The 21693-nt window shown below is 40.6% G+C and overlaps 1 protein-coding gene across 1 annotated transcript in view; it reads left to right on the top strand.

Annotated features, from left to right (window-relative positions):
* Positions 1 to 21693, top strand: part of TRAPPC11 (trafficking protein particle complex 11) — a 55313-nt gene that overhangs the window by 25960 nt on the left and 7660 nt on the right. The window contains exons 18-27 of the mRNA XM_023220943.1: positions 907 to 1037; positions 5709 to 5864; positions 7684 to 7871; positions 8322 to 8470; positions 8649 to 8770; positions 9335 to 9454; positions 12544 to 12609; positions 12720 to 12876; positions 17022 to 17133; positions 20741 to 20832. Of these exons, the coding sequence (XP_023076711.1) occupies positions 907 to 1037; positions 5709 to 5864; positions 7684 to 7871; positions 8322 to 8470; positions 8649 to 8770; positions 9335 to 9454; positions 12544 to 12609; positions 12720 to 12876; positions 17022 to 17133; positions 20741 to 20832 (1293 nt within the window). The remainder of the gene's footprint in view (positions 1 to 906; positions 1038 to 5708; positions 5865 to 7683; positions 7872 to 8321; positions 8471 to 8648; positions 8771 to 9334; positions 9455 to 12543; positions 12610 to 12719; positions 12877 to 17021; positions 17134 to 20740; positions 20833 to 21693) is intronic.

The following is a 21693-nucleotide window of genomic DNA, read 5'->3' as shown; positions in this document are numbered from 1 at the left end:
AAATTTATTTTCTTTTTCGTTTAAAATCTTGTCATCTACATTTCAAGAGTAGCTGTATTTTTAAAATTAAAGATGGTTTTGAAGCTATATTTATTTAAATTTTATTTTATATTATTTATGTATTTATTTTATTTTTCTTTTTTGAGACAGGGTCTCACTCTGCTGCCTGGGCTGGAGTGCAATGACATGATGTCAGCTCACTGCAACCTCTGCCTCCCAGGTTCAAGTGATTCTCCTGCCTTAGCCTCCTGACTAGCTGGGATTACTTACAGGCGTGCACTACCATGCCCAGCTAATTTTTGTATTTTTAGCAGAGGTGGGGTTTCACCATGTTGGCCAGGCTGGTCTCGAACTTCTGACCTTGGGTGATCTGCCCGCCTGAGCCACCCAGAGTGCTGGGATTACAGGCATGAGCCACCACACCTGGCCTATTTATTATTCTTTTTGAGATAGAGTCTCACTCTGTTGCCCAGGCTGGAGGGCAGTGATGTGACCTTGGTTTACCGCAACCTCCACCTCCTGGGTTCAAGTGATTCTCCTGCCTCAGCCTCCCTAGTAGTTGGGATTATAGGTGTACACTACCATGCCCGGCTAATTTTTGTATTTTTAGTAGAGACAAGGTTTCACCATGTTGGCCAGGCTGCTCTCAAACTCCTGACCTCAAGAGATCCGCCTGCCTTGGCCTCCCAAAGTTCTGGGATTACAGGCGTGAGCCACTGCGCTCAGCCTAAATTTTATTTTTATAATAAAAAGAGCTCATTTGTCTCTTGAAATGCCTTAAGTGCAGAAGTCAGTAAGAATGGTCAGTGCAGATGCATCTTTCTGAAGAATGAATTTGGTTGACAGGATGCTGTGGGTCATGGGTATCTGGTTGTGCATAACGCAGCCCTTGTGTTTTATTTCTAGTACAATGCAAAGCCAAGTTTCATGCCCCAAGTTTTCACGTTGATGTTCCCGTTGAGTTTGATATTTATCTGAAGGCTGATTGTCCACATCCCATTAGGTTTTCCAAGCTCTGTGTCAGCTTTAATAACCAGGTAATGGTGCCGTTTCATGTGTTTTTACTACATTTATCTTATTGTAGCTTGTGTTAAACTAAATAAAATGAGCTTAGTGAATTTTATGTCTTAATGGTTTCATAGTAACAAATGAACTTTGGTAAGGTCTATTTAAAAATATATTTCTAGGCCCGGGCATGGTGGCTCATGCCTGTAATCCCAGCACTTTGGGAGGCCGAGGTGGGCAGATCACAAGGTCAAGAGATCGAGACCATCCTGGCCAACATGGTGAAATCCCATCTCTACTAAAAATACAAAAAAAATTTCCTGGGCATGGTGGCACATGCCTCTAGTCCCAGCTACTCGGGAGGCTGAGACAGGAGAATCACTTGAACTCGGGAGGCGGAGGTTGCAGTGAGCTGAGATCGTGCCACTACACTCTAGCCTGGGCTACAGAGTGAGACTCCATTTCAAAAAATAATAATTTTATTTATATATATACGTGTATATATATATACACACACACACACACATATATTTCTAAACTTCTAGCAATTCAAGTTTACATTTTGCTTACTCCAATTTTTGTTTTCATTCTATGTTTATGAAGTCTAAGAATTCTGTGTGTGTGTGTGTATATATATGTACCCACACAGTATATATATATATATATATATACTTTTTAATTTTGTCTTTTTTGAAACGGGGTCTTGCTCTGTTGCCCAGGCTAGAGTGCATTGGTACAATCATAGCTCACTGCAGCCTCAACCTTTTGAACTCAAGAGATCCTCCCACCTCAGCCCCCTAAGTAGCTGGAACTACAGGCACCTGCCCCATGTCCGGCTAATTTTTGTATTTTTTCTAGAGACAGGGTTTCGCCATGTTGCCCAGGCTGGTCTCAAACTCCTGGGCTCCAGTGATCCACCGACTTCAGCCTCCGAAAGTGTTAGGATTACAGGTGTGAGGCACCACATCTGGCCTTATATTTTTTTATAATGTATACTTGAATTCCAAATAAGGTATGTTCAGAATGAATAAAATTTAAAAAATAATTTGGTTTATATTCTACTTCAGCATTATTAGTTAATGTTACTAGTTTATGGTTATGAAACTAATTTATGTTTGATATTTGAAAAATTGAAATGGAATAGATGGATATAATGTGAAAAGTAAATGTGTGTCTTCTTTCCACTCCATTCTCCCACACACCCTCTATGTTAACTTCTTGAATAACCTAGACATTTTCTGGGCACGAATATATAAGCAACTTTTTTTCTTGCAGAATTGGGATCGTATCATATTTCCTGCATTTGAATATATTTGAAGCATTATGTAGTATATTGTCAAATACTTCATTACAACTGTGTTATAAACTCACTTAGTAGATAATCATCTTTTGATTACCCAGAAAGTATAGTGAGTCTCTCACCAACAAGCATTTATTGAGAGTTACGATATTCTTAACATGCTGAATCTGAGTGTAGCATATGTCGACCTCATTAAAATGTAGGCATTTTGGGGACAAGGGCCAGGACGGAATCAAAGGTTGTCCAAGTAGGTAATGAAGACTAAATGACGTTGTGTAGGCTAGGAAGAAGTACAGCTGTAGTAGGCATGCCGGAGAAAACGGAGGGAGTTCCAAGAATGAAGATGAAATTGCAATAGGTCCAAAAGATGGGAGGGGAGAACATGTTTGGCAGTGAAAAAACACTGCATGGAAACAGAAGTGCACAATCTGTTTCTGGGAAAGTCAAACTCACTAGATCAGACAGTTTATAATGCTGGGTAGTGGGAAAGTAAGGCCAGGTGGCTTAAAGGAACCTTGAAGAGTTAAGCGGGGATAGGCTAGCAAACAGATGTCTCTCAAGATTTATTCATTCTTTCATCTGGTTATTTATTGGATGGTGATAAAGAAATGATATTATCTGTTTTATTAGAATTTGATTCATAAGAAATGAGAAATATCTCTGTAATATAAATGATTAGATGAAGCTGGGTCACCTGAAGATCAGTATGTTTTATTCAACTTCAGACCCTTACACAGGGATTTCCTCTAATCAGTTTGAGAATTTTATCTTAATGTGTGTGTGTGTGTGTGGTTTTTTGTTTTTTGTTTTTTTGAGACCAGGCCTCACTCTATCTCCCAGGCAGAGTGCAGTGGCTCCATCTTGACTTACTGCAGCCTTACTCTCCCAGGCTCAAGTGATCCTCCCACCCCAGCCTCTGAGGAGCTGGGACTACAGGCACATGCCACCAGGCGCAGCTAATTTTTATATATATATTTTTAATAGAGATGGGGTGTTGCTCTTTTGCCTAGGCTGGTCTCGAACTCCTGGGCTCAAGGAGCCCACCCACTTCAGCCTCCCAAAGTGCTGGGGTTATAAGTGTGAGCCATCATGCCTGACCCAGTTTCAGAATTTTAAAGCAAGAGCATGAAATGTATTCTTAAAGTTTTAAGAAACTTTATTCTAGTAGCAAAATAGAAACAATATCATGGAAGCCAAATAGAGGCTCTTTATATTAATCCACGTACAAAAGTACAAGTATTGGAATTAAGATGCTGGTGTTGGGCACGGAGATTTAGGGATACAAGAGGCATTTAAAAATAGATAAATCTGTGCCGGGTACATAGAGTGGCCGAAAAGTGGGGATGGGATGAATGAAGGACAGGAGCTCTTACACATGCCGTTTCCTCTGCTTGAACTGGTTTGCCCTCCTCTCTGACTAGTTCATTCCTCCTTGCTTTTTCTCACTTAAAAGCATCACTTCTTCAAGGAAGCCTCCCCTGACTTACATGCCTGAATCACTTAGCCAGGCTCTTATAGCCTTAGTAGTACTAATCACACTGTGGCTTCACCGTTGTCTGTGATTATTTGGTAAATTACCTGTTTTCCTTACTAGAATCTAAGCTCCACAAGGGAAGAAGGGCAGGGTTTTTTTTGTGTATGTTCGTTTGTTTTGTTCGTTATGAAATGAGAGGGTCAAAACAAGGACTCTTTTTTTTTTTTTTTTTTTTTTTTTTTTATTAAAAAAAGATACTCTTTTGCTCAAGCTGGAGTGCAGTAATGTGATCATAGCTCATCTCAGCCTCAAACTCCTGGGCTCAAGCTCAAGTGAAGTATGGGGACTCTTATTTTACTTTTCCCTTAATAGCCTACTATTTCATTTCTTTCCTTTTTTTTTTTAACAAAAACCATAAACTACTATAATTAAAAATTAATAAAAATGCTAAAATGGAATATAAAGCAATTAGTTTTAAAGTTTAGATTATATTCTGAATATATCTTATTTGAAATTCAGAATACAGGCCAGGTGCAGTGGCTTATGCCTATAATCCCAGCACTTTGGGAGGCCAAGGTGGGCGGATCACTGGAGGTCAGGAGTTCGAGACCAGCCTGGCCAACATGGTGAAACTCCATCTCTACTAAAAATACAAAAATTAGCTGGGCTTGGTGGTGGGTGCCTGTAGTCTCAGCTACTTGGGAGGCTGAGGCAGGAGAATTGCTTGAAACTGGGAGTTGGAGGTTGTAGTGAGCTGAAATTGTGCCATTGCATTTCTAGCCTGGGCGATGGAGTGAGACTCTGTCTTAAAAGAAAAGAAATTCACAATATAAACCATAAGAAAAAAAGTAGAGTAGGTTTTATAAGCATGGAATAGAAATGAAAATTAGTGGGAAAGTATAAAACTTGAACTGTGTAAGAGTTTCTATGAAGGTAATTTATATGCTGGGATTGAAGATGGCTCTTGGAAAGGTCTTGATATTTATTGAACAGGTGAGAATGGTGATTCCATAGATAGAAACATGAATGATGTCTTCCTTTACTCATCTATGAGGATTGTTCTCTTCTGGGAAGGCAGATGCACATTCACTTTGGGACATGCTGAGTTTCAGGTGTTAGTGGACATGTCCTCTAGACAGTTGTGGATATAAGCTTGTAATTAAGGAAATAAGACAGAATAGGACAACTGTATGTGAGAGGTACTAGCAACAATGGTGTAGTGTATGTGGAAACAAATACATTTTCCAGTGAAGTGAACGTAGGGAGAAATGAAGACCTGAAAGAAAGCAAAGGAAGGAGGCTGGGCTTGGTGGCTCACGCCTGTAATCCCAACACTTTTGGAGTCTGAGGCAGGACGATCTCTTGAGCCCAGGAAGTTTGAAACCAGCCTGGGCAACATAGTGAGACCCCATCTCTACAAAAAATAGAAAAATTAGTCAAGTGTGATGGTACATGCCCATGGTCCCACCTAGTTTGGAGACTGAGGTGGGACTATCCCTTGGGTCCAAAAGTTTGAGGCTGCAGTGAGCCAAGATCGTGCCACTGCACTCCAGGTGGGAAAAACAGGAAGTAACTAAGCGGGACGAGAAACCCTAAAGATTATAGCATCACAGAAGCCAAGTAAAAAAAGGCTCTTCAAGAAAAGGAGGTGATAAGCAGTAGTGTCCAGCACAACAAAGAACAAACTGTTTCTCTGGGAGAGAGGTATCTAAATACTTTCAAAAAGCAGTTCATGTGTAGTGAATTGTTTTATTATGGCAGTAGTGAGTGGATAAGTGCCTCTATTTGGCATAAAAATACTTCCTTTTATTAGTAACCCTTCATAATGCTTCAGTGTTTGTGGAGTTAAAACTAAATGAGCTCCAAAGCACTTGGCATTTAGTGTTAGCAGACATCTGACATTTGATGACCTCTCTTCACCTCTTTCAGGAATACAACCAGTTCTGTGTAATAGAAGAAGCATCCAAAGCAAATGAAGTTTTAGAAAATCTAACTCAAGGAAAGATGTGCCTAGTTCCTGGTAAAACAAGAAAACTGTTATTTAAGTTTGTTGCGAAAACTGAAGATGTGGGAAAGAAAATTGAGGTTAGTTATGAAATTTGTTTAAAAATATTTTTAATAATAAAAGTATGTTTATATCAGAATATTTTAAATAATACAAAAGCTTATTAAGTAAAAAATGAAAATCTTCTACCTAGACTTCCTAAAGGAAACCATTCATAATAGTTTGGGAGGTTTCCTTCCAGACATTTTTCTGTGAACTATTTGTGATATAAATTTTTTTCAATTAAAAAATTGAGAATATATGTAATAAACTGTAGCTGGCTTTTATCACTTGATAGTGTATACTAGATATTATTTCTTGTTAGTACGTAAACCAATCTTGTTTTTTAATGACTACATAATCAGTTAAGGAATTTTAAACAATGTATATTATGTAATATAGCAAATATATTTTTTATGTTATTCAGACTGAATATCTTTTGATGTTTAAACATTACTGTGTACATATTCTTAAAGAACATTGAGCATATATATTTTAAAGATTGATATAGTATAGATAATTGAAATGCCTTTTAGAAATATAGGATCTAGGTAATATCTTTATTGAGCATACACTCTGGAGCCAAACTGTGTGGGTTTAAATTGCAGCTCTCTAGCTTCCTAGCTTGTGGCCCTGGGCAGTTACTTAGCTTCTTTGTGTCTTCTCAGTGTATTCATCTGTAAAATGGGGTCTTAAGAGTACTAATCTCTTAGGATTTCATGAGGATTAAATCAGCTAGTTAATGTAACTTGCTTGAATAGTGATTAGCACACAGTAAGCACCCATTAAGTGCTTGTTTTTCATGACTTGAATGGGAATGGTTAGTTAGCTAATCTAAACTTGGTACCATGGCTAAGATAAATGGTTTATAAAGTTGTACTACCAATGTTCCCATAACAGTTTCTGTGAACATGTTGATTTTATTATTCACCAGTATCCAGAATTGTTTGCTTATTAGTTAAAAAAAAAAAAAAAAAACGGCCGGGCGCGGTGGCTCAAGCCTGTAATCCCAGCACTTTGGGAGGCCAAGATGGGCGGATCACGAGGTCAGGAGATTGAGACCATCCTGGCTAATACGGTGAAACCCCGTCTCTACTAAAAAGTACAAAAAACTAGCCGGGCGACGAGGTGGGTGCCTGTAGTCCCAGCTACTCGGGAGGCTGAGACAGGAGAATGGCATGAACCCGGGAGGCGGAGCTTGCAGTGAGCTGAGATCCGGCCACTGCACTCCAGCCTGGGTGGCAGAGCAAGACTCCGTCTCAAAAAAAAAAAAAAAAAAAAAACTTCATGATTTTGAGTAATGCCCTAATTGCATATTTTATTTTTTCATGCCTAAGGAAACTTACCAGACATAAATTATAATGAGTAAGCCTATTTTGAGTCCTTTGGTTAATGGTTTTCGTTGAATAGAACATGTATTCAATTAATAAAGCATTTTATTGCTAATACTATAAATATTTTCAGGAAAAATATTTGTGGAATCAGAAATTAGGTTATAATGTATCCATAGCCATCACAATATTTATTTCATTCAGCAACCCCTAATTGAGCATTCGTTACATCAGGGACTATGCCAGATGCTAAAATCATAACACTACTGTACAATCCAGCCTCTCAGTAGAAAGTCAGGTTATTGTCTCTGTTTTAAAGGTGAAACCTGTTTAAAGTTGGAACCCAGAGCGCAGTTAGTCTCTGTCCCAGCCTGAGCAATACCTTAATAGCAGGTGTTCTGACTTCTGTCACACTGGGGGTCTCTAGATGAACTCCATGGTCTAGCCGTCGACGATGTAATTTTGGTGAGAGGGGATGGTGACAAGCACATACGAGATGGCATTTCTGACACCCTTTTTTTTTTTTTAGATTACTTCAGTGGATCTTGCTCTGGGCAATGAGACGGGAAGATGTGTGGTTTTAAATTGGCAGGGAGGAGGAGGAGATGCTGCTTCCTCCCAAGAAGCCTTACAGGCAGCTCGGTCTTTCAAAAGGCGACCTAAGCTACCTGACAATGAAGTTCACTGGGACAGCATTATAATTCAGGCAAGCACGATGTGAGTCTGCTTTGCTAAGCTGGTATTAAAGGTCACCCTCTTATTTCTTCAGCTTTTTTTTTTTTTTTGGAGACAGAGTCACTCTCTTGCCCCGGCTGCAGTGCAGTGGTGTGATCATGACTCACTATAGCCTTGACCACCTGAGCTCAAACGATCCTCCCACCGCAGGTGCCACCCTTGCCTTCCCCAGTAGTTGGGACCACAGCCAGGTGCCACCATGCCTGACTAATTTTTGTATTTTTTCTGGAGATCAGGGTCTTACTATGCTGCCCAGGCTTGTTTCAAACTCCTGGGCTCAGATGATCCTCCTGCCTCAGCCTCCAAAACTGCTGGTATTACAGGCCTGAGCCTCCACACCCAGCCTCTTATTTCTTTTAAATGCTTTATTTAAGTAAGTTATTTGCTTTTTTTTTTTTAAATCAGTTACTTAGCTAAGGTTTCTTTTCAAAGGATCATTTCCAGAGTTCCAAACATTTCTGTACATCTGCGACACGAGCCCCCCGCTCTGACTAATGAAATGTATTGTTTGGTGGTGACTGTTCAATCCCATGAAAAGACCCAAATCAGAGATGTGAAGCTCACTGCTGGCTTAAAACCAGGTAAGCATTCCTTTTTGTAAGTTTGATCAGTATTAATCCAACATTAAGTAAGCATCAGTGATGTCAACTCTAGGACTGTTGTTTAAAAGAAGGTATGGCATAGTGCTCTTCACACAGTATTGATTATTGGGATAATGTTTGAATTCTTTGTTTGAAGAACCAATATTAACTCTTTTAGGACAGGATGCCAATTTAACTCAGAAAACTCACGTGACTCTTCATGGAACAGAACTGTGCGATGAATCCTACCCAGCTTTACTCACTGACATTCCTGTTGGAGACTTACATCCAGGGGAACAGGTAAACTTGGTCAACTGGGATTGAAGAGGAAATCGATTACTTTGTAGTTTTAAATATATAGTGAGTTTTTAACAGTTCAGAGCATTTTAACAGCATATTCTAGGACTGAAAAAGTGATTTAACTAATGAATATTTCATACACATTTTACATACTTAAATGTGTAAAATGTCTTAAGCAGTTTTTCTGCAAGGGAATTTAGAAAACATGCTTAACATGAATGAGTTGGCTAATAAAATAACCATTGTTTGTAACTTAGTGCAGTAACTTCTCAGTCAACTTCTGCTTCCAAACTAGATACAAAAATGTTTTGGAAGTTGAGAGTAATAATTTCTAAAAGATGCAGTAGTGATGCCCCCACCCTTACGCTGTGGCTGCAGTGTAATCAGAGGGCTCTTCTACAGTGGCTTTGGTCAGTTACGTTGTAACGTTCTGTAAAAGTGATAAGGAGTTTAGCCGGTTGGTATAGATAAACTCTAGAAGGTGGGAACACTATCCTAGAATATATATCAAGAGGAAATAGCTGTAAAATTAAATATTAAATTACAACATTTATTTTGTTACAGCTGGAAAAAATGTTGTACGTTCGCTGTGGAACAGTGGGTTCGAGAATGTTTCTTGTATATGTTTCTTACCTGATCAATACAACCGCTGAAGAAAAAGAAATTGTTTGCAAATGCCACAAGGTATTTTTTTAATAACTACTTTATGAAGTGTCATATGTGGAGTAGTCCCATTCTGTGTTATTTTAGTGTACCTATAAAATAAGCAGCTTGGGTGCTTATAGTCTGTTATAAATTTTAATTAAACTTTTTAAAAAATCACTTATGTTGAGTTTTTTTGAGGCTGGCATTCACTGCTCAAACATTAAATAGAAAATTGGCTTATATGGCTTTTTTTTTTTTTGAGACGGAGTTTTGCCGTTGTTGCCCAGGCTGGAGTGCAATGGCACGATCTCGGCTCACTGCGACCTCCACCACCCGGGTTCAAGCGATTCTCCTGCCTCAGCCTGCCGAGTAGCTGGGATTACAGGCATGCAGCACCACGCCCAGCTAATTTTTTGGATTTTTAGTAGAAACGGGGTTTCTCCATGTAGGTCAGGCTGGTCTTGAACTCCCAACCTCAGGTGATCTGTCCACCCTGGCCTCCCAAAGTGCTGGGATTACAGGCATGAGCCACTGTGCGTGGCCTATATGGCTTTTCATATAGAGGATCAACAGATTTGAGATCTCAAGCAAATCACACATGAGATAAAATCTGTAAGTTGATTTACATATAGAAGGTTCTGGAGAAAAGGAGGTCTCCCTTTGAAAAAAATTTTCTGTTATTAAAAAATACTGGTAAAAATTGTTTTTGGTAAGTGCACATAAAAGTGAAAATGCGAACGATCACAGTTACAGTTCACAACTCAAAGGCAACTGCTAACTCTTTGTATTTCTTTTTGTCTCTTTTCTGTTTCTAGAGATTTTGAACAGGCCATGTTTCTAAATAGATTTAACTGTGCTGTATATGATGTTTATGTTCTCTTTCGTTAATAGAACGTTATGATACTTAGTATCTTCTTGGTCCCGACAGTAATGTTGTCTTAGTTTTCTCTTAGGAATTGGGTCCTGAACCCAGCAGAGCAGAAGGCCTAGCAATTTGGGGATTTGTAGTTTTGTTACTGCACAGAGTCTGGGCTGTGGGCTGTTTACAAGTCATTAGGAAAAAAAACCATCTCAAAATTGTTAGTATTTTCCAAGTGGGAGAGAAGAAGGCATGTAATGTACTGTTGAAAATTTCTCATAGCCTGGTATAATACATAGAGTCCTATATGGTAACTTAGGAGATAAAGGGTGCCAATCTCAGCACATTATATCTATTGTCTCATCTGGTTTTTTTTTTTTTTTTTTGAGACAGAGTCTCGCTCTGTCGCCCAGGCTGGAGTGCAGTGGCGCGATCTCGGCTCACTGCAAGCTCCGCCTCCCGGGTTCATGCCATTCTCTGCCTCAGCCTCCCGAGTAGCTGGGACTACAGGCGCCCACCACCGCGCCCGGCTAATTTTTTGTATTTTTAGTAGAGACGGGGTTTCACCGTAGTCTCGGTCTCCTGACCTTGTGATCCGCCCGCCTCGGCCTCCCAAAGTGCTGGGATTACAGGCGTGAGCCACTGCGCCCGGCCATCATCTGGTTTTTCTAACAACCTGAGGATTATGAAACTGGGACTTAAAGAGACTGCATGAGTTGAGCATCCCAAATCCGAAAATTCAAAATTCAAAACTTTCTGGATTTTCAGATTTTCCAAAATCTGAAACTTTCTGAGAGCCAGCATGACACTCAAAGGAAATGCTCCCAGGAGCATTTTGGATTTGGAATGCTCAACCAGTTAAGTATAATCCAAATATTCCAAAATCCAAAAAATCGGAGACACTTCTGGCCCCAAGCATTTCAGATAACCTGTATAACTTTCCCAAGGTCACATCATTAGGTTCAAGGTCACAGACCTAGTAAGTATGTATTGAGCCAGGATTAGAATTCGGCTCTGTCTGGCATTACAGCCTGAGCTTTTAACCAGTACGACCTTTTTTAAAGGTTTCTTACCAAGAGGTTGTGTTATTTGTTTTGAAAGATGAAATAACCCCATTTTATTTTCTTTTTTTAAAATTTTGACTTGGGGTCTCACTGTGTTGCCCAGCTTGGAGTGTAGTGGCACGATCTTGGCTCACGGCAAACTCTACCTCCTGGGTTCAAGCAATCCTCCCATCTCGGCCTCCTGAGTAACTGGGACTACGGGTGTGCACCACCACACTCAGCAAATTTTTTTGTATTTTTGGTGGAGACAGGGTTGTGCCATGTTGCTCAGGCTGGTCTCAAACTCCTGATCTCAAGCAATGTGCCCACCTCAGCCTCCCAAAGTGCTGGGATTACAGGTGTGAGCCACCATGCCCATCCCTCATTGTTTTTCTAACAGACTCTTTTAGAAAGGAGATGTAGCATGTTGGTTAAGAGTGTAGGCTCCATGGCCAGTTTCAGTTCCGCTTCTATGCCTTTGTTACCTTCCGGCTATGTGACCTCATCTTAAAGTGGCAATCATAATAGCACTTGTTTCCTTGTGTGATTATGAACATTATATAATACATGTGTAGTGATGATAGCAGTGTCTGTCACATTACATTATTATTATCTTATTAGTCATTTTGAGTTGAGGTATAGTAAGAACTTAGACAAAAGGAAGACCCTAGCTTTTTGGAACATCTGATTCCTCCTCTGTAAAATGGTGATGATGCCTGCCCTGCCTACTTCATTAGATCCAGAGATAAATAATGTGTAAGAAAACACTAACCGGGTGCTGTGGTTCACTCCTTTAATACCAGCACTTTGGGGTTCTGAGGCAAGAGGATCACTTGAGGTCAGGAGTTCAAGACTAGTCTGAGCAACATAGCAAGACCCCATCTCTAAACAAATAAAATATGGTAACCGGGCATGGTGGTGTGTGCCTGTATTCCCAGCTACTCAGGAGGATCACTTGAGCCCACGTGTTTGACGCTGCAGTGATCTGTGATGGTGCCACTGTATTCCATCCTGCCAGAGTGAGACCCTGTCTCCAAAAAAAAAAAAAAAAGTACTCAGTTCTTTCGACACAAATGTTTACAAATGTTATCTAAAAGAAAGGCCTTTACTTCTTAGTATGTATAATTTGGGATTATTTATTGATCAGTGATAGACTGTGTTTTTTAAAACTTTATACAGAAAGATTTAGAAAATCCATTGAATGTGCCCTTTACATTTTCTTGCAGGATGAAACTGTAACAATCGAAACAGTCTTTCCATTTGATGTTGCGGTTAAATTTGTTTCTACCAAGGTATGTTTCTGTGAGGCAAACTAGAAATCATTTAGGTTATAGAAATGGACTGAAATGATACAATGGATTAATGTAATTCCCGACAGACCTTTTATCTTCATTTGTGACAGTTTGAGCACCTGGAAAGGGTTTATGCTGACATCCCCTTTCTGTTGATGACGGACCTCTTAAGTGCCTCACCCTGGGCCCTCACTATTGTTTCCAGTGAGCTCCAGCTTGCTCCATCCATGACCACAGTGGACCAGCTAGAGTCTCAAGTGGACAATGGTGAGTCTTTGGTTCATTCCCGCTTAAAAGAGCAGGAGCAGCATGTGTACATGCGTGTGTGTGTGTGTGTGTGTGTGTAATCTTGCAATGGAAGAGTTAATTAGCTTTTTCTAAGTGAGGGAACTTGAGACCTGCACTCGTGAAAGCAAATGCATATGGAATTAGGGTGGAATTAGTGTCATTTATAATACCATTTGCTTGAGTATACCTGATTTTATTTTATTTTATTTTATTTTTTTTTTGAGACGGAGTCTCGCTCTGTCGCCCAGGCTGGAGTGCAGTGGCCGGATCTCAGCTCACTGCAAGCTCCGCCTCCCGGGTTTACGCCATTCTCCTGCCTCAGCCTCCCAAATAGCTGGGACCACAGGCGCCCGCCACCTCACCCGGCTAGTTTTTTTTTTTTTTTTTAGTAGAGACGGGATTTCACCAGGTTAGCCAGGATGGTCTCGATCTCCTGACCTTGTGATCCGCCCGTCTCGGCCTCCCAAAGTGCTGAGATTACAGGCTTGAGCCACCGCGCCCGGCCCGAGTATACCTGATTTTAAAAGGTCAGATTTTTTTCCTACTCTAAGGAAGTTATACTTTGAAAATGCACTTCACCAAAAGAGTTCTTTTTTCATTTTTAAATTTTTAAAATATTTTTTTCTCATTGACTCTCAATGTTTACTGTTTTTCATAACTTGAAATGAGAAAAGGTATTTATTAAAGAAACTTTGGAAAATATAGAAAAGTAGGAGATAAATTTTCTGAGTCACCCAAGTAAAACAATTTGTAAGACTGATTGAAACCCAGGACAACACCTTTCTGGTTTCAGAAAGTACTAATAATATCTTTTGCTTTCACAGTGTCTTCATGAGTTTTTTTCCGTCTCTCCTTGAAACCTGGTTTTCTCTTGTGTGTTTGGAAATCATTGTCTCTGTCCTACTTTATTCTGTCTCCTTCCCTTTTTCCTTATTGTGCTAATTGGGAGTAATGAGCTTTAGGGTCAGACTGAACTGGATTCGGTTCTCAGCCCTACCACTTGCTCTTTTGTGAACTTGGATGGTTCCTTTCGTCGCTTCTTAGAGTCAAAGAGGATGATGTATGTGAAATAACTAAGTAATATATATGAGAAAATATGAAATATCTTGACTCAGTGCTTATTTTCTAACAGCTCAACAAAAGCTGGTTATTTGTCCATTCTTGCTGATTCCTTTTCATTCAGTGTTGGTCATTTCCAGTATCCTGACGTTGGTTCTCTTGTTCTTTGTCTGCAAGTCTTCAGCTTCCACACGACCTTAGGCTGCCTGCATTCCCTTGTCCGATTGGAGGGGTTGTTGTACGTACACTTGATCCAAGCTGAAAACTGCAGGAAAAAACTACACTCCTTCACGCACACATCCATCCTTCACACCCACATCCATACATTTTTTGAATCCAGCTTTTCGTCTCCATTCTCAGTGCCATCCTCACCATTTCTCTCACCTGGTCTATAGAAGTAGGTCCTTAACTGTTTTCTTCCTTGGCAGTCATTCTCTTCCGTAGCCTGCCTTTCATATTGCCACTAGAGTTTGTGACACACTGGACCTCACCTGGTCAGGCTCTGGCTGACCTTCCCAGCTGCCTCTACCCGAGGCTGTCTATTGCCCTTTGTTCTCTCCCAGTTTTCAACCAAGACAAACTTAGGGCATTCGTCCAACATTGCCCCCAGCTGCTTTTGAACATATATTTGGAACTTTTGTCCAAAACCTTCATCTTTTTCAAGCTGTTGAACTCTGGCTTGAATCTGAGAGATTCATGAGCTCTTCAGGGCTCATGTAAACTTGAACTTCTTGTTCCTCCCAAGCAGGGCTAAGTACTCTTCCTTCTTTACTCCCATGGTATTTTGTACATACCTACGTTGTAACACTTTATATTGCAATTACTTATTTGTAAATATGTCTCCCTTACTAGACTGTGTGTTCCCTTAGAACCTGAGCTGTGTCTTACTCATCTTCATATCGCCAGCATCACAGTACTTAGCTAATAAGTGTTTACTAAATCTCTGGCTTGAACTTCCAGTATATTAGTTTCTTACTGCTGCTGTAACAAATGACCACAAAGTTAGTGGCTTAAAATGACACAGATTCAACTGTATTAAAGTTCTACAGGTTAGAAGTCCAAAAAACAAGGTGTCAGCGTGGTTGTGTTCCTTCTGGAGGCTCTCAGGGAAAATCTGTTTCTTTGCCTTCTCCAGCTTCTAGAGGCCACCTGCACTCCTCCGCATGTGGCTCCTTCCCCTGTCTTCAAAACCAGCAGTGTAGCATTTCTTTCTCACAAATTGACCCTAATGTTAATTGTTCATAAACATTGTGATCATTTTGTTTCACTTCTTAGAATTAAGGAGAACTTTGGTAGAGTTTAATATGAATGGCCCAGGTTTTTTAAAAGGCGATCTCTAGAGGCTCCAATTGATATGTATTTTATTTACTGGGCTACAATATCATTTCCAAGTCTTTAACATTATTTAAAAATAATTAAAGCAAAGGTTGATCCAGCTTTTTTCCCTTTTACTGCTGTTATCTGTCCACAGTCAGATCTCCATTCATCTGTCACAACCTTCTTCATTAGAAAACCTTCAAAATAACCTAATGTTTAGAAACTTTGTTGTTGTTATTACTTTGGAGTTTCACTCACAGATTGCTAATATTGCTATTAAATGAGTACTATTGCCTGCTTGCATTTAAAGGTGAGACATTGCAGGCTCTGAAGAGCTGAAAGGTGGAGAAGACTTGGTTTGAATGTGTGCTTATCTTGTCATCAGGGAATTTACTATAAAATTGGCAGGAGGAAAGCATTCTTGCACAGAGGTGAATAGCCATGTGAGGCAATATTGAGGTGGTATGAGTGCTATTAGTAATACAGGCTGAGTATCTCTTACCTGAAATTCTTGGTAGCAAAAGTGTTTCAGATTTTGGATTTTTCAGATTTTGGAATATTTGCATTATATTTGGAATATTTGCATTATACTTAGTGGGTGAGCATCCCTAATCTAAAAATCTGAAATCTGAAATGAACATTTCCTCTTTTAAAAAAAAATTTATTTTCATTTTGGAGCCAGGGTCTCATTCTGTCAGTGAGCTGGAGTGCAGTGGCAGGATCATGGCTCACTGTAGCCTTGGACTCCTGGGCTCAAGCTATTCTCCCACCTCAGCCTCCCAAGTAGCTGGGACCACAGGTGCACACCACCACACCTGGCTACTTTTAAAATTATTTATAGGGACGAGGGCTCCCTGTGTTGCCCAGGCTGGTCTCAAACTCCTGGAGCTCAAGCAGTCCTCCTGCCTTGGCCTCCCTAAGTGAGATTGTGAGTCACCACACCTGGATGCATTTCCTTTTGGAATAACCTTTGCGTGTCTTGTTGGCACTCAAAACATTTCAAATTTTGAAGCATTTTGGTTTCAGATTTTTAGATTAGGGATGGTCAACCTGTATGTGTTTACTCAGAGAAAGCCACAATTTTCTGCAGGACCACGTATTGGTTTTTGGTGGTACTGGTGGTGGTGGTGGTTGTTTTGAGATGGAGTTTCGCTCTTATTGCCCAGGCTGGACCGCAATGACGCGATCTCCACTTACTGCAACCTCCACCCCGCCCCCGCTCCCCTGGCCCAGGGTTCAAACGATTCTCCTGCCTCAGCCTCCCAAGTAGCTGGGACTACAGGCGCCCGTCACCGCGCCCGGCTAATTTTTGTATTTTTAGTACTTTAAGAGTAAAGTATTTTTGTATTTGAGTACTTTAAGAGTAACTGAAGTTTCTATTTTCTTTTTCTCTACCCCGAAGTGTTTACTTTGGAGGCATGAAATAATCTGGAAAAAGAAAAATAATCACCATAAAATATTGATTCTGTCTCAAAGCTTTTTGCATTTATTAGTTGCCTTAGGACTTTCTCGCAGATACACAGATGCCTTATTGGATTGTATTGTGATGGAATATTGATACATTAGCAAAAACAGTGGACTTTGTGACCTTGAAAAAGTCATTTAACATCTCTGAGCCCTACTTTCTAAGTCTGTACAAATAATATATAGTGGGTGAGATGTTCTTTCTTTGTTCTATTGCTTGGATGTGAAACTCTCCTTTCATAGATGAAACCGTTGCCTAAAGAGTAAAAAGCTCTTCCCTGTAGTTGTCTTACAGACTGGAGAGAGTGCTAGTGAATGCTTTTGTCTTCGATGCCCGTCTCTTGGAAATGTTGAAGGTGGAGTAGCAACCGGGCATTATATTATCTCTTGGAAAAGGTAAAAATTATGTCAATCCTGTCTTTTCTTCAATGTCTTTGTTATTCTGATGCCTTTCTTTTTCATCTTTGTCACTTAATATTTGAGAGTTTCTGTCATTCTGAAGAGCAGAAGTCATGTGGATATGAACACAAAGCTGAAAAAGATAATTAAACCTGAATTTGTGCTTGTCACAATTTGTGACTTATATGCTATTGAAATTTTAGCCAAACTAAATCTGTACACAAAGGGTGTATGTATAAGAATGTGCATGGGCTGGGCACAGTGGCTCACACCTGTAATCCCAGCACTTTCATAGACCTAGGTGGGAGGATCGCTGGAGCTCAGGAGTTCGAGACCAGCCTGGGCAACGTGGCGAAACCCTGTCTCTACAAAAAATACAAAAATTAGCTGGGCATGTTGATGCACACCTGTAGTCCCAGCTACTCAGGAGGCTGAGGTTGGGAGGATGACTTGAGCCCAAAAAGTGGAGGTTTCAATGAGCTGAGATTGTGCCACTGCACTCTAGCCTGGGCAACAGAGCGAGACCCTGTTTTAAAAAGTTCATAGCAGCATTGATTGTAATAGGAAAAAAATGGGGGGAAAAAACCAAAAACAAAAGGTAAATGCCCATCAACAGAAAAGAGAATAAATTGTGGCACATTCGTACAGTGGAATACTATATATCAATGACATGAATGAACCAGAGCTACACCGTCACCATCTTAAGGTAAAGTGAACAAAGCAAGCTACTGATGAAAATATGAATAAATTGCATTTATATGACGTTGAAAAACATGCTATATATTTCTTAGGACTAGATACATAATTTGGAAAAGTATAAAATACATAGGAATGGTAAATACCCAGTTCAGGATAGTGGTTACCTTTGGGGTCGGGGGATACAAGCAGCTCTGCAGGAAGATTCAGTTGTATCATTGTAATTTCTTTCTTAGACTGGGAAGTAGATACATGATATCCATGTGTATCCTCTTGGTGTGGCTTATTTTCAGAAATTTTTAAACAGAATAAAATGAGAAAGGAGTCAGAAGATACTAGTTTTTTTTTTTTTTTTTTTTTTTTTTTTTTGAGACAGAGTCTTGCTCTGTCACCCAGGCTGGAGTGCAGTGGCGTGATCTGGGCTCACTGCAAGCTCCGCCTCCTGGGTTCACGCCATTCTCCTGCCCCAGCCTCCTGTGTAGCTGGGACTACAGGCGCCCGCCACCACGCCTGGCTAATTTTTTGTATTTTTAGTAGAGACAGGGTTTCACTGTGTTAGCCAGGATGGTCTCGATCTCCTGACCTCGTGATCCGCCTGCCTCGGCCTCCCTAAGTGCTGGGGTTACAGGCGTGAGCCACCGCGCCCGGCCAGTAGTTCTTTGTGTTTTTGTTTTTTGTGAGACGAGGTGTCACTCTGTCACCCAGGCTGGAGTGCAGTGGGAGCAATCTCTGCTTACTGCAAGCCCTGCTTCCCGGGTTCATGCTATTCTCCTGCCTCAGCCTCCCTAGTAGCTGGGACTACAAGGGCCCACTACCACACCTGGCTAATTTTTCATAGTTTTAGTGGAGATGGGGTTTCACTGTGTTAGCCAGGATGGTCCCGATCTCCTGACCTTGTGATCCACCTGCCTCAGCCTCCCAAAGTGCTGAGATTACAGGTGTGAGCCACCGCACCTGGCAGAAGATATTAGTTTTAAAGGAATGTTTATACAACTCGGAATACTGAGTAGGAAGATCTGAATGTAATGGCTGTTGTGAAAAAGTTATAAATGATCAAAATTGACTAAAGGAAAATTTTTTAACCTATAAAAACAGTAACTGAAGGAAATTCATGAAATTACTTTCAAAGAATATATGTTTAGTATATGTAATTACATGGTATGATTTATTGTTTTCACGTTATACATTATATGCAAAGCATAGAACAAGAAGGAAAATTCCCTGGGTTTGTTTGTGAAGAGCACCCATACCTAAACCTGACAAAGGCAGAAAATAAAAAGACAACTGTAGGGCAGCAGTTCTCAAACTTTTTGGTCTCAAGACACCTTTACACTTTGAAAAATCATTGAGAACCCTAAACAGCTTATTTATGTGAGTTATATGCATAAATATTTACCATGTTAGAAACCAAAGCAGAAACTTTTTAAGAATGGAGAAATAGGTAATTTTATTAAGAAGTAAATAAACTTGTCTTTTCCCCATTCCTGAATTTACCATATTGATGTTTAGTTTTATTTGTTTGTAGGTGTCAAAACAGCATTTTAAAGGCACTGCTAAATTATTCCATCATACTACAGTATTACCACAGAGATACATTCATTTCTTATTGATGAAGGCTTAGCTGCTTTGCCTGTTGCTTTTGCTCTGTGATAGTTGGCACATCATGTCAGCTGCTCCACCCTTAGACTCACAAGGGATTTCCCTGGCACCACCCCTGTAGTTCCCACTTTAACTGTATCACAGGGAAAATATTTAACAGTTTCATGATATTACTTCAGCTCCATAAATATTGGAGCACCACTATGTTTGTTGATAGTAAAATACTTTTAGTTCTGCAGTTTCTACCATATACTTGTAGTGAGTTACAACAGAGTGGTCTGGGGCCCGCCTATAAACCATCCTCAGTGAGTTAAGGAATTTATGTCGTAACGTAAATCACTGAATTGTTCCTGAATTGAGAAAGCCTTGCTACCAAAACACTGTATTAAATGGTGTGCATCATGACTGACAGTCTCACACACCTCCTGACTTATCCCCCGCTGGTAACACACAGCAGCCCTGGGTTATAACAGTTTGTTAATTGGAAATATTCAGAAGTGTGATTTTAAAAGTTCTTAACTTCACAAAACTATTTCCATTAATAATGTTTTGAGAGGACAGGTGCGGTGGCTCATGCCTGTAATCCCAGCACTTTGGGAGGCTGAGGCAGGTGGATCACCTGAGGTCAGGAGTTTGAGACCAGCCTGGCCAACATGGCAAAACCTCATCTCTGCTAAAAATACAAAAATTAGCTGGGTGTGGTGGCATGCTCCTGTAATCCCAGTTACTCAGAAGGCTGAGGCAGGAGAATCACTTGAGCCCAGGAGGCAGAGGTTGCAGTGAGCCAAGATTGCGCCATTGCACTCCAGCCTGGGTGAGAGAGCGAGACTGTCTCAAAAAAAAAAAAGGCCAGGAGTGGTGGTTCACGCCTGTAATCCCAGCACTTTGGGAGGCTGAGGCGGGCGGATCACAAGGTCAGGAGATCGAGACCATCCTGGCTAACACGGTGAAACACCGTCTCTACTATAAACACAAAAGAAAAAGAAATTAGCTGTGTGTGGTGGCAGGCACCTGTAGTCCCAGCTACTCGGGAGGCTGAGACAGGAGAATGGCGTGAACCCGGGAGGCAGAGCTTGCAGTGAGCCGAGATCACATCGCGCCACTGCACTCCAGCCTGGGTGACAGAGACTCCGTCTCAAAATAATAATAATAATAATAATAATAATAATAATAATAATAATAATAATGTTTTGGGAAATGGATAAGTAGCATAGTTCCTTTGAAACTAGTTGGTGAATACACGTTTCCTGTTTTTGATGAGCTTTTTTCATAAAATGTGAGTTTAAAAAGATGACCTCTTCTGCCACAGGACCTCAGCAATGGAGAACATCCCTGTCATCAGAACTGTCATCACTCTGCCACATGTGATTGTGGAAAATATCCCTCTCCATGTGAATGCAGGTAGCGGAATTCAAATTTTACTTGATAAGAAGGACCCAATAACAATAGTTATTTTAACTTCTTAGAGTTTAGTTATTTTAACATTCTATTGTGAAAGTTTTTCAACATTTGTAAAAGTAGGTTATGGCCAGTCTTGTTTCATCTCTACTTCTACACACTCCTCCTACCCCTGTTATTTTGAAACTAATCCCAGATACCATTTCAAGCCATAAATACTTTCATATGCCTGATTGAAAAATAATGGCTATTTTAAAATATATAATGACAGTACCATTATCACGACTTTAAAAATTAGCAGTAATGTCTTAATGTCATCCAATTCCAATGTTGAAATTTTCCTAGTTAACTCTGGATGGTTTTTCAGTTTATTTTGAGGTTTATACACTAATTGATGGATACGTCTTATACTATACGTCTATAACCTATATGTAGGCTGGTAAGCTGACTATCTCTCCCTCCCCCAGGCCCTTTCTCCTCTCCCCCCACCATTAACCCCTCCATCACCTCTTCCAGCACCACTTTCTTTGGCGTGGTTTTTTTTTTTTTTTTTTTGAGACGGAGTCTCGCTCTGTCGCCCAGGCTGGAGTGCAGTGGCCGGATCTCAGCTCACCGCAACCTCTGCCTCCTGGGTTCACGCCATTCTCCTGCCTCAGCCTCCCGAGTGGCTGGGACCACAGGCGCCCACCACCTCGCCCGGCTAATTTTTTGTATTTTTAGTAGAGACGGGGTTTCACCGTGTTAGCCAGGAGGGTCTCGATCTCCTGACCTCGTGATCCGCCCGTCTCGGCCTCCCAAAGTGCTGGGATTACAGGCTTGAGCCACCGCGCCCGGCCCAGCACCACTTTCTCTACCACTTTGTCC

The sequence above is a fragment of the Piliocolobus tephrosceles genome, chromosome 3, assembly GCF_002776525.5.
Source record: "Piliocolobus tephrosceles isolate RC106 chromosome 3, ASM277652v3, whole genome shotgun sequence".
NCBI classification, from domain to species: domain Eukaryota; kingdom Metazoa; phylum Chordata; class Mammalia; order Primates; family Cercopithecidae; genus Piliocolobus; species Piliocolobus tephrosceles.
The sequence above is the reverse complement of the archived record's forward strand: the minus strand, read 5'-3'. Positions and strand labels throughout refer to the sequence as shown.